We start from the raw sequence: 14,462 nt of genomic DNA on the forward strand, positions 1-14,462 counted from the left end.
TCCCTACCTATTTCTCTTTCATCCAACAGCACCCTGTGTCCGCGTGTCGCCATCTTTCGAAATACAAAATGCCGTAGCTGGCGCGGGAGCTTTTAAAGAGAATTCCGTGGCGTGGGATATTATCGATAAAAGAGAAACAGAGAGATCTTTTAATATTATTCGATAGATTGTGGATCTTTATTCAACGTTTTAATTTTTGTAACGAATTTTTACGATTGAAAAGAGTGAAATAGACATTCATTTTCGTTCTTTTGAATATATATAATAATTTAATTTTGAAGATATTTTGTTTTGTGTTTATTATAAATACATTTTATTTTATAAAATTTATAAATAGATTAATAATCCGTAATGTGTTAATAATTATTTGTTAGTTGTTATAGATAAAATGATCTAATAATTATTAATATTTACTTGTTTGTTAAAAAAAAGTGTACAGTTTTATAGTAATTTTTTTTTAAATTTTATGTGGGATTAAGAGATTTTTTAAGTATTGAAAGATTTATTGTTGTACTTCCATATATTATGAATTGAAAGCAAATTATTTTTATTATGTAATAAAAAAAAACCATTTGAAATTCTACTATATACTATCTAAATATTTAATTCTAATATAATTCTTATAAAATTTATAAAAATTTAAGATTTTGTTAATTATTTAAGATTTTGATAATCTTTTCTTTAAACTAACGCAAACTTCAATTTATACTTAACTTAATAAATAAATTCAACCGATATTTTTGTATATCAATATTTTTTGCATTCATTTCTGTCTTTAAAATCAATTCTTTAAAGATTTTTTGCATAAATATATATTTATGCAAATATTTTTTTCTAGTAGAATATAATTTTGAAATGATTCTTTCAAATCGTTTTTAAATACAATTCTATAATGGCGTGAAATAGAGCAAATTTTTAAATTATAAAAATTATAACTATTCAAATTTTTTAATATTTTACTGTATTGTAAAAACTATGAAATTGTATTCAAAGTATGAAAAAATGATTGTTCGAAAAAATAATTGCTCCATATATTCAATGAAACTCACGTCTAAATAAAAAACTTAAAAGCACATCCATTTAGATTGTGACTGATCATAAATAAAGATATTTTCTTCTCAAAACAACAATTTTCAATTTGAAACATTTTTTCAAAAATGAATAACATAGAAGATAATTGTATCATTTCAAACAGTACAAGTATACAATTGATGTATATATTAATGTATATTATAATACGATTAATTCGTTCCATGTTTTATTGAAATTGTGTTGAAGAAAATATCAAAGACATATTGTACTATTTAATCCTAGTTTTGTAGAAATTATCAATACATTCACACTCTTGTCAATGATGGCATTTCTGATATCACAGATCATTTTTCTTTCATAATTATGAATGCATAATAGTAATTCGTCGATTCTTATTAAATAGAAGACACATACGACATCGCGTGAAATGACAAATTAGAACTAACACAAATTAAAGAAATGTCAAGAAAAACGATATAATACAAAAATATATTATTATATATAATATTATATATATTATTATATATAAGTGTTTAAGTTTATTAAATTATATCGAAGAGTATGTATAAGAGTTAAATTTTCTCATTATATTTTCATAGTTACGTTACGAGAATCGTAACAAATTTTTATCATCAAAGCAGGATTTTTAGGTTACGTAAATTTTCCAATAAATTATCACATAAATCTCATTTCCCTTAACGAATGATTCATTCCTTTTCTCTTATTCAACATTAATACCGCGAACGAGAATTTCTCGGGAGCGGAAAAACATTTCGTGACTCGATAGAAAAAGGCTTGAGGCAAGAAATTAGTCGCAACGCGGGGTTCGACGTTTCAAAAGTTAATGACTAAAAACGACATTGAAGACTGGCGCTGGATACTTGTGCCATTTGAGGGTTGGAAACGAACGCGTTCGAAAGTCTCGGCCGCATTGGTGAAGCCATTTCCTGGCCGGACACTTTGTGCATGGATTATAACCAACGAGTAAAAGCAAAGCAAACCGCGTTTTACTTGGCATCGCAGTTTAACAGGGTTAAGTCACCGCGGTTCCTGGGCTTTTAACTCGAACAACACCATCCTGCATTATATATCAAAAGAGCGAAACGCACTGGCTGTTTTAATATGTACCGCTCAGGATTCGGGGTCCACCCGAGTGATTCTGCAACGGTTGGATCCTAACTGTTGCCTGTACCCCTTCGTCCTGTCCATTCTTTAACTTTGTCAAAAAACCGCACCACTTCGAATCGTTTCATTTTCCAGATGATGCATTTGATTATATCGAGTGGCCGTCATGAGCCTTCGGGCCCATTTTTTCCTCAAACGTTGCTTCGAAGAAAATTCTTAATGTAGTGTTGACGCGTCATTTCAGACTTTTTTCGAATTTACTTCGAGTAACAATTTAATAAAAATAATAATTTTAAATAAAGCTATATTGTTTTATAAATTTATGTAAATTTCAATTGAGGTTATGCTCGTTGTTTGTTTGGCCAATTGAAATAATTTTGAATAATGTTTGGAAAATTAAATTAAATAGGGATATTTATTATTCGATAAGTGATGTATTTCAATCGAATTTGTAGAAGTAAAGTTATAATTTTGAAAAATAACAAATTAAAGAATTAATTGTTTATGGATAATGTTTATTTTCTAAATTGAAAATTTCTGAAATAATTTTATTATTGAATAAATGTAACAATCATTATAGTATATAACGGATGATATTAATCAGAAACAATAACAATGTAAACGTTTGTTGTTATTAAAAGAACTATTTTCATAAAAAAGAAATAAAAAATAATTTATTTTTCATGAAATATTAAATAAATTTGTCTTTCTTGACGTTTATTTTGTCACGAGAAAAGTTAATTAATAACCAATTTAACAAAAATAATTATTGAAAATCATAATATTTTATTATTTAAAATAATTAAAATAAATTTATTCAATCGTATAATTTAATGTTGAAAAATACTTTTAAAATTCATCATAAAGTAACAAAAATAAGTAATAAATAAAATTGCATATTTAATATTTTTTAAAATGTAAATCGAAATCATCGAAATCCAGTTTTTTTCTATTAATTTGCTTCAACTATTTTGAAGAAAAATAAAATAAAAAAATTGAAAAACAAAAATACGTAAATTATATTTACTAATATTTCTTATTTAATACTTTTAATATATAAATATTTTTGCTAATATAACATTTTTTCCTTCAAATTCTTAATAATTAATTCTATTGTTAGATAGCAAAATCTGAGATATTGCACTTTTCTATAAAAAAATTTTTTAATTTATTTAGTTAAAATACAATGTTTTTTTTTTGCTTTTTTATAAACTTTGTTATTTTTATAAAGTAATGTATCTTATCTATGAATACTTAATGAATTAATATTTATGAATACATAAGAATATATAATAAGAATAAAACTGAATAAAATTTTTAAAAATTCTAAATTTACAAATGTACGATTTCCTGTATTACACAAATAAACAGAAATAAAATTTTCAATAATATATCAATTATTTTACAATTAATTGAATCAGACAAAAAATGTTTTCTATTTATGCTCGCCATGTAGATACGAGAAAACACACATCTCAATTTTGAATTTTAAATTTTCAATTTCAAGAAATGATACATCAAGTTTTATTGATCTGAGTATAGAAATAATTATCTATAATCTGTAATTCTTCTTTGCTAAAATAATAATAAAAAGGATAATTTTTGTATTTGCCACTTTACTGTGAATATCAGAAAGTTTATTCGAAACGCCTCCATTTCCATTGATCGACTCTGCAACCCTCGAAAGACTCGAGGGTATCTTGGATCGACATTTGCGCGCGTAATTTCATTTTGTCACCCTACATACGTCTTTTATTCAATTATTGCATGACTCATGGCCAAAAAGATAGGTGTGCGTAGAATATATCTACACATAAAGTTTTAAAAAAACAGCATGTAAAAACTTGATGAAAATTTTATGAAAAATAACGAAAAATATATTCAAATAAAATTTGTTTCGATATAATTTATATCCTTTCTAAGATACTTTGAAACATTTTCGAAAGAGATAAAAAATTTAAAAAAATAAAAAATTATTAACCCATTCATTTTTACAAGTATTAATTGAAAAATTTGATTGATTGATTGTCAATAATTTTTCCTTATATGTAATCATTAATATGTATTGCACTGTATTTATAATTAATAGAAACATATATTGTATTTATTTGATGCAGATATATTTTTTTTTGCGCGCGATAAAAAGAATAACCGATGATCTTTGCAAAAATATTCAAGCAAAAATGAATTATTAATATAGAATCAATCGAATACAAGATTATTCGGATTATTATTACAGTAAACTGTTATATCAAACTATCTTTGTAATGTTGAATTTCATCATTATTTAATTTATTATGCAAAAAGGTTAGATGTGTTAAATATATATTATTTATATTTCTATCAACTACAATAATAAATTCAATAATATTATAATAATATTGCGGCATATTATAACTATACATTGTTCCCCAAATGTTAACAATTTGTTTTGCAAACAAATATTACAACGCTATCAAAGTTGTATATATAAGTTGAATAAAATTAAATTTTAATATTGTGCAATTGTTTTGTATGATTTTAAAATGTTTTTTTTTTATTTCAAATATTTATATTTACTTCTTTAATTATATATAATCTCAATTCTGAAAAATATTCTCTACCTATCAAAAAAGCATAATTGAAAGAGTACCATCCTCAAAAGGTTAATAATACATTAGAGGAAAATAGACAAAACAACTTCTCATATTTCCTATTTCTTGAAAAAATACAATACTCACCTGAATTCTAGCTTCGTTCAATTTGGTGGACCTTGCCAATTCCTCCCTGCAGTATATGTCTGGATAATGAGATTTTGCGAATGCCGATTCCAATTCTGCCAGCTGCTCCTGCGAAACAATTGGGAGGGCCGTAGTAAAGCCGATCTGAACTATCCGGCAGGAAATTTGGCCGCTATAGCGAAAGAACTCGTATCGAGGTAATCGAAAAAGTGTGCAACGAGTTTATCCGTAAATAATCCCTCTATCGAGAACCGTAACAATAATTGAACGTTGGTTGGAGAAAATGTGTCATATTTAAGCCAAGATTTCTTTTTTCTTTTTCTAATGATATGAATTTTATTTTCAAATGATATGAATTCATGCAAAATTATTACGAGAGAAAATAGATTCGGTTCGTTTGTAACGTATATCATAAGAATTTTTTGCCAGATCTATCGATTGATGGCATAGGCAATTAACTCTAGATCATTTGTGATTATGATCACGCTATTTAAGTAGTTTTAGAAATAGTTTTTGTATCAGAAACTATGCGTGTTTTTATATTTGTATTTCGAGAATTTCTATAAAAATATAATCTTCTTTGTTTCCATGCGAAGATCTTTAAAAATTCGAAATACAAAATGTTAAAATAAATGTAAAGTATACGTACAAAATGTTAATATATTAATGGAATATCTTTGAAGGATCGATTAAAATAAATATAAAATTTGGTGTATAGAAATGTTGGTTTATTCTTTAAGTTTTTAAGCAATTTAAATTTGCGTTAGATAAAAAGAGACAAGAGAATACATATGCGATAGTTATAAGGAAGACAGAGCGATCTCTATTTCGCTTCGTCTCACGCGAATTTCAATTATCTTATAACGAATATATTATATATCGTTCAGCAAAATTTTTGATTCAAATTTATCATTTCATTGTTACTTGATTGAATTCGAAAATCATGATTATTTTTTATGAAAATGAATGATTTTTGAAATGCTTTAAATATCAATGTAGGCAGTAAAAAAAAAATTAAAATAATCTATATATAATCGAATTAATAATGATTAAATTTATAATGTTGAAATTTATAAATATTAAAAACAAATAATGAATTATCAAAATTATATCTATCTACAATAAAAATATCAAAGTGTATCCTTTAAAATGGAGTAACTTTCTTAAAACGGGATAAAATGACTTGAATTTTTTTGAAAAATTAAAAGTTAGTGATTAATTAAATTACTAGATAAAGGAAAATTTTGTAATTTGTAATTGAATCACGAAGAAAATAAAAGAAGATAATAAAAGAAGATCGCTTTTTACAACTTTTTCATATGAACTTGTAATGAAAAATTTAAAAAATACATTTTGTTGGTTATATATGTGGTGAAAATATCATTGAAATCGATTAACGTTACTATGAGTTATGAACAATTAAAAATAATGATAATCCCAGTTTTTCTCGTGTTTTTGCATCAATTGATTTCAAATTTTCATTACAGATAAAAAAAATTGTAAAAAAAGAATCTTTATTTTCTTTATGATTTCGATTAGTTTCAACTTTTTTAAAAATTTTTTTATCCATCCATTTTTATTCGAAAAAATTCAAATCATTTTCAACTATTTTAAAAATATTATTCTATGATAAAATAAAAGACTTATATTTTCATTTGCTATTGTGTACATTAATCGATCATTATATATTTTTGCGGAGAATAATATATTTATTAAAATTCTTGAATTATTTTTTGTAATTTATTTCAAAAATCGTTCATTTCCATGAAAAATGATCATGATTTTTAAATGGAGACTTTAAAATCAGAAAACTTTCAATTTTACTCTGCGATACTGTATAGCTTTATAACTTAACAAATAAACCTTAACGAATATTTTTGTAATTAATCAATTTTTGTGTTATTTTTTCTTGCCTCTAGAATCAATCCTTCAAAAGTATTCCAGAAATGTATTAACATCCTATATTATAATGAATATTATAATGAATAAAAAATATGTAAATTATTTGCTGAATATTTAAATATATTATCTTTTTCTTGTAATTCTAATTCAGAATAATTCGACTGTTGACGTCGAAGTTTATGAGTACACGTCAAATTATTATCATTATTATTTATAAGTTAAAATAATATTGGAAATTATATTCTATAGTATAGGTGTATTTTTAAAAAATTGATGGGCAAAACAAACATGAAAGTTGGTATAAAAATTAAAATTGTGTTGTAAAGTTTCAATTTTATCGGAAAATTAGAAAATTAAAAAAAAATGGAAAATGTTTAAAAATTTTAGGAATCATAATTCAAGGATTGTAAAATTATTTTTAATGTTTTTAAGAACAAACCTGCGTAAATGTAGTCCTGTGTCGTCGTCGAGCAGGTGTTGGACAACTGGCGGTGGTTGGCGTATGACCTATGTGAGGACTCGAAGCACAGGGGTCAGGTTTTAATTTCTTAAACGCTCCTTCCGCGCCTGGAATTAAAAAGAAATCAGATTCAATTAGTTTTTATTATTCTAAGCATTATTGATCTTATATTTATAGAGGAAAGCAATTAAAACGAATTCTTTCTATATATTTTTCTAGCTTATTTAAATGGATATGGTTAATGGAAAAAATATTTCAGAATATTGGCATGAAATTAACAATGAAATTATAATCATTATGATTCAATATTTATTCATTATTAATGATTTTTATATTTGCGATTTTTGAAATTGTTTCATTGGCTTCTCTTCAATATGACATGTTTGATTGCTTAATTATAGTATACTAGATGTAAAAGTAAATTTATAGAATCTTTTAATTGTTTTTTTAAAAACAATAAAGACGACGATATTTTTAAGATAATTCTGTATTCTTAAACTCTTATTCATTGAATACAAAATTAAAATTTGCAATATTTTCCATTGAACAATTGCGAATAATCAATACATTTTTTAATTTTTAGGATAAAAACAATAAGAAAGTTGGGACAAAAAATTATATTTGCGATTTTTATGTAAAATAATATTATTATATAACTGAAGTTTATTTTAATTTTCATTATAAAAAATATGTACATGTATTATATAAATCATAAAATTTAAAAACAAAATATTTCTTCATATCTTTTGTAAATAATGCAAACTGTCAATCGCATTAATATTTTGATTTTTTAATAAACGATTTAAATTAATAAAAAGAATGAATAATTTAATTTCCTATTATAAATAATTAAAAAATTAAAAATAATGAGAAATAATTTGAAAAGTTCCAATTATGATCTGCAAATATTAAACTAAACTAAAAAAAGAAAAAATGAAATAAATTTCTTATCCAGATATAGATATTAAATTTGCAATAATATAAAAAAATTTATTGAAGCTCGATTAAAACAATATAACAAATAAACAATAATTCTTAAAAATTATCATTTTTCGTAATGAAAAACATTATAATATTTTAACTGTACATATAATTAAACTATTATGCATTAAACTATATTAAACTATTACTATATTAATCAAAAAAATCAAATGTATCAAATTTTGACATTAAAAAACAATAATTCAAAAATTATTAAGTTTATAACAAAAATTTTCATGTAACAGACATGTACATATTTATTTAAGAGTATTAAGTTAAAATCATTTCGTTTTAAAAAAAAACAAGAAATATTTAATTTATTTAAAACATAACTAATAAAAATAATAAATATGATTTCATAAAAAGAAAAAACAAAAATTGAAATCTGGAAAACATTTAAGATAAGATTTGTGATTATTGAGATATTCTCTTTCAAAACAAAACAAAATTCTCCATTTCTATCAAAAATATTTCTTTCAAAAATAAATAGTTTAGTTAGAGAGAAGTGCATGGATCGCTTCAAGATTGTATATCAATGAAATATTATACAATTTTTAATTTTATTTTTATACATTGCATTTATTTTGTATTTAATTATGACTAAAGTAATAAATAGTAATATATAATATAATAATAATATAATAAATAATATAAATTAAGATCATAATGATAATATGCTTTTCGAATTTGTCTTAAAAAAAAAACCTATATTCTATAATAATGCTTATTTTATTCAAGTAATATTTGGCCTTACACTTAGTTTCAAAAGTAAAATACGATAAATTTCAAATTCACTAAAAATAAAGTATTTTTGGAATTTTTTCATTGTCAATTGTATATTTGACACAATTAAATTATTAATTCAAAACAATTGTTACATAAATTCATCCAAACAATTAAAAAACAATAAAACACTTTACATAAATAGCAAATATATACAATCAATCTCAAAAATATTTTTATCCTTTTATATTAAAAGGAAATTTATCTTATTATTGAAAAATTCTGTTTTTTATTGAATATATATATGTATATAATGTATATATAAAATGAACTATAAAATGAATTATATATGGAACAAATTTTTTTTTATTTACAGAAAATTTTGAGAGATTAAAATTAATCTCGAAACCTTTCAGTCTCTCTTCAATTTTGATAAAGAAACATATCAGAAGAATATCTGGATATTCTTCACAATAGGCTAATAGATAATTATAAACTAAATATTTTACAATTTAAAAATTTCGGCTCTATCGCAAAGGACTATATTTAAAGAAATATAAAAAAAAAAAATCGAAACTTTAAAAAAAATTGCTACATTTATTTATATTCTGCTCACAAAAGTTTAAAGTTAAAAAAATAAGAACAATCTTTCAGAAAATTAAAAACATTAAATTTTTATATCCAATTTATTAATACTTCTACAATCAACTTACAACACGCGATTATATATAATATTCATATACAATATTTCGCAGGATATTATAAATATCATCGATTCATTGGAAAATGGAACGAAAAATCATATCGTCCGAATCGCGATCATAAGAAAGACTGTCCATTCATCAGATCGTTTGTTACGAGTCGCATGGTATCCCGATATAGAAGTGCACGTTCGTCTTGGTTGTTTCACGGTATCGGCTTTATGAACGAACATACGAACGTACGGTGGGTAACGGCGGCGAGCGAAGTCCCTCGCACTATGCTAACTTGGTTAGGGCGTTAATGACCTAATCATGTTACATGCTGATTCAATGTTCAAGGATGAATGCTGTCCACTTTACATACCTTGCCCCGTTACCCGGTGAACAGTGAAACTCGGTCAAGTTCATCGTGAAGACGGGGGTATCTTCCCCCGTTATGATCTTCTGTTTCTTAGCAAAACCGCTAACGTGCCCCTCGTTTATTTTATACGCTTATTAGATCGAGGGATCGAGGCGATATATTTGAGGATATAATTATTATAGAGTGCGCGTTTGAAAATATCTGGAAAAATATTTCTTGTATATGTGAATGAGATTGGATAGAAATATGAGATATCAAGATTTTGATATATATACCATTATATACAGTATTGATAGATTTTGAATATTAAAACTCTCTTCATTATGATAATTGTTGTCAATAATTATTTTTGTTTTATTTATAATGCATGTTTCGTGGTTCGGTTGTAATAGAAATTTTCTATGCATACACTCGTCAAAATAAAATTTAATCAAATTTATTTTGCGATTTTTAAAGAAAAAAGTATTTGAGGTATTCATATATTTTTTAATTATGATATAAATATTAAATATTATGATTTTATGATAATATTAAAAGATTTTCTTATAGCAATCATTGTTGATAGTTATTATTTTTTATTTTATTTGATGAAATTTTTTGTTTCATCTAATACAAAGTTTCTATGTGCAAGATGCAATTTATTTTTTAAATAAACAGAAAAAATAATTAATATTATGATAATAGTAGTATTAGTATTAATTATATTAATAAAGATTTAAGGTATTCGTATTTTTGATTATGAAAGAAGTGACAAATTTGTAGAAATATGAAAATACTTGATTGATAGAATATAAATAAAATTTCAAAATTATAAATATAATATTATATGTATTATAAATATAGTATTTATTATGATAATAATCATTGTATTTTACGGCTCCTGAAAATACAATTGCAAAATAAAATAAATTGTTTATTTAATTGCGATTTTGTTGAATTGATTATATTTATGTTTTTATTTCTAAAATCTTGCTATTTTATATATATTGATTTAACATAGTTATTTCATAACTTTCTCTCAAAAATAACACTGTCATATTAATGTAAAATTTATTATAATGCAATTTTGTTTTTTTTTTTTAAATGAAAAAATCGGAAGTTTTATAAGATCCATAATATTTATGTATATTTATGCAATATCTTATATGGAATTCCTCAAATCTTTAATTTTTTTATTTATTGCTATTTTGAGTTTTTTCACATCAAAAAATAAAATAAAGATCTTATATTCTTACTTTTCTTTTATAGCACAGTATATATTTTATAATATATTACAATATAATGTATAAAAAGAATTTTTTCTTTGCAAAAATTATTTGGTAAGGAAATATATTATATTAATAGTATTAATAGTTTTTTTTTGTGAATATATAAAGATTATATGAAAATTAGCTTTAATTTTTTAAATAGAATTATGTAATTTTTAACATAATTTTATAAAAAAAATACTAAGCTATTTATATCGAAAAGTCTTATTAATTTAAGAGATATTATAATTTAAAATTGATAAAATTTATTATGTAAAGGAAAAACGAAGTTTTTATTGCTATTTCTTATCTCCTTATCTTTCAATTTATAATGTAATATATATTCATTTTTAATGAAATAAAAATTTACATTAAAATTAAATTTTATTTTTTCTTGTGTATTCTGAATTTTTTTTAAACGAAATAATGATCTTTAATAAAGATTGTTATCTGACTTGAAATGTGCTACGTTCGAAATAATTAAGGACGATTTTAACAAGATGAACGAGCTAATAAATGACACGGTTTATAGGATTACAAATAATGCAGATCTCTCTATAGCCTTCACAGCTGTTTCCTTTGCCATCTGTCCTCGAATTCCAGTTAGTATGAAAAGCTATTTCTGTGCTTCCAACTCTATCTACCGATTTTTCCTCTAATTACGAGTTTGTTTGTTAAACTATTCTACGAGTACTTGATAGAAATGTTATAATACTATGCCATTTGTATGATATTATACCTAAGAATTTCTTGTCTATAATTTATTTGTAATTAAAATGAAAATATTATAATATTAGGTGCAAATAAGTTCTTTCCTTTTTTTTTCTCCCAAATTTAAGATTTTATTATCAAGTATTATATAATCAAGATTGTGACTCAAAGTATTCAACCTCAGTCTCTTCCCACCTGATGGGAAATTATAAATTATCATCCCTGAAGAATGACGACTGCTTGCTAATAATATATAATGATATAATGATGTATATATTTTTATACTTTATATAAATAAATAATTGCAAACTATCAATCTTTTTATTATATCTTTTAAATCAAAATAATAAAAATAAATGCAATATTTATATTAATATTTAACTGTTTTATCACTAATTTTTACAATATAATATCTATTGCCTTAAAATTATAATATTATTTAAAAACATATTTTATTACAATGATATTAAATTTTCGTCAATTTTAATATAAAGGTCATTTATCACGTTTACTATTGGAGATTTGCAATAAATTTTACATTATTTTCAGCTCGAATAAAAATTTAAAGATAGAATCTGATGTAATTTATATCATTTATATCTTGTAATGGCGTATTTCATTTTATTATATATTATAAAATTATAATATATTATAAAAAGTGAAATTATTAAGTAATTTAGTTTATTAATTCCTACTTTATTTATTATTTCTAATTATTTAAAGCAAAATATATGTATATATTGTTTCAAATTAATTAAAAATATCAAAATTTAACAAATCAATATAAAGCAAAATATATCATAAAAATTTACATAAAATAATGTAAAATTAATTTTAATTTAATTTCGATTGTTCTGAGAAAATTATTTTTCTCCAAATTTTTCTTTTTTACTAATTCATTTTTTTAATAATTTTATTAATATTAATATATTAATATACTTATACTTTAAATTTTAAAAGTAAGTTAATTTCTCGTCAAAATATCAATTTGTACTTTTCTATATATAAAAAAAAAAAAAAATAAATAATTCAAATTTTCGTTGAATAAATGAATTTATTATTATATATATAATGATAATCTTTTAATGTAAATCGAAGGATTCATTCACAAAATTGTTAAATTTCAATCACGAGATTTATCATTTTATGATTTAATTAAATAATTTAATTAACTTAGATAAAATATTGATAGTTTTCTTTTATAATGTAATTACACGCATATACACGTTACGATTTATCAAACAAAAATTGAAGATGCTACACTATTTTTGTATCAAAAAATCATTTAACATTTTTTTTATACGAAAATATAAAAATCGCATTTATTATTAAATATAATAATAAAATCTCGCCATATAATCGATAAAATTCAATATAAAATTTTTCATTTTCTTTGATTTTCTTTCAAATTTTTATATCTATTGCAAAAAACATTCTAAACATTTGGTTTGCAACTATAATTTGTACACTAAAATTAGAAACTGTAATAAATAGGAATTAAGAATATTTTCCGATTTTTGTAAAATATTCAAAACGATAAAGAATCAGATATCATCGTAAAATAATCATATTTAGATTATAACCGACTTTAGATTAAAAGAAATTAAATCACAATAATTAAATCACAATAATAATCACAATAATTATTATTGTCACATTACTATTATTATATTCTTATTTTCGTTTCAAAAATTATTTTGTACGGATGATTGTTTATCAAATTCACGTTGTTCTTTTGCCGCTGTTTCAAGCATCGCAATTTTTTCCCCGTATTCTTATTTTCTATCTTATTATCATCATCGTTTTCTTCGTCGCAACGAAGAAAATATTTAAACTAAATACATGAAATAGAAAATAAACTTTATCAACCGCATGGAAATCCAAGTAGTTCTCGTAATTCTCCTTCGAAAGTATAGTAATATTAAATCTTCTTTTTTAAAAACAGGGATGGAGGCCGTCGTTTGTAGCAAGAGAAATTTCGCGGGCTCGCGTATTAAAAAGGGGCTAGGGAATCGCGTGGAAGACCATCGCTTGAGTACTTTTAATGCCGTGGAGAACGCGGAAGGTTAACGACATTAATTTTTCCCTCCTCGTTTCTCTCTCTCCCTCCCTCTCTCCTCTCATCATATCTTTCTTCTTTTTCCCCTTCTACCCCACCCCCTCACTCTCCCCTTCCTCTCGTCCACGTTGCAGAGTTTTCCATTTGCATTAGAATACTATGGCGGTTTCATCTCGTTTCTGAAAAAGTCTGACCTTGAAGGGAGAAACAAAACGCGGGAACGTTCTCCGGTTAAATTGGACCCATCGCGTGAAATTCATTACCGAATAATAAGATCTGCAGAAATATAATAAAATTTCACCTGTTGAACTTCGTATTTTCTTTTTCTTTTTTTTCTCTCTCTTTCTCTCTCTCTCTTCTTCTTTCTTCTTCTTCTTCTTTTTCAACGTTACATCTGGCTAAGGGGGGAGGGAAGAGGAGGGAGAGGGGAGGGGGAAGAG

General features: G+C 23.6%; 1 protein-coding gene across 1 annotated transcript in view; it reads right to left on the reverse strand.

Moving 5' to 3' along the window:
• Positions 1-14,462, reverse strand: part of LOC102671592 (homeobox protein prophet of Pit-1) — a 41,275-nt gene that overhangs the window by 19,164 nt on the left and 7,649 nt on the right. Inside the window, exons 2-3 of the mRNA XM_031513522.1 lie at positions 7,219-7,346; positions 4,878-4,985 (exon numbers count right to left, since the gene is read on the reverse strand). Of these exons, the coding sequence (XP_031369382.1) occupies positions 4,878-4,985; positions 7,219-7,346 (236 nt within the window). The remainder of the gene's footprint in view (positions 1-4,877; positions 4,986-7,218; positions 7,347-14,462) is intronic.

This window comes from Apis dorsata, unplaced genomic scaffold, assembly GCF_000469605.1.
Source record: "Apis dorsata unplaced genomic scaffold, Apis dorsata 1.3 scaffold_660, whole genome shotgun sequence".
Classification (NCBI taxonomy): domain Eukaryota; kingdom Metazoa; phylum Arthropoda; class Insecta; order Hymenoptera; family Apidae; genus Apis; species Apis dorsata.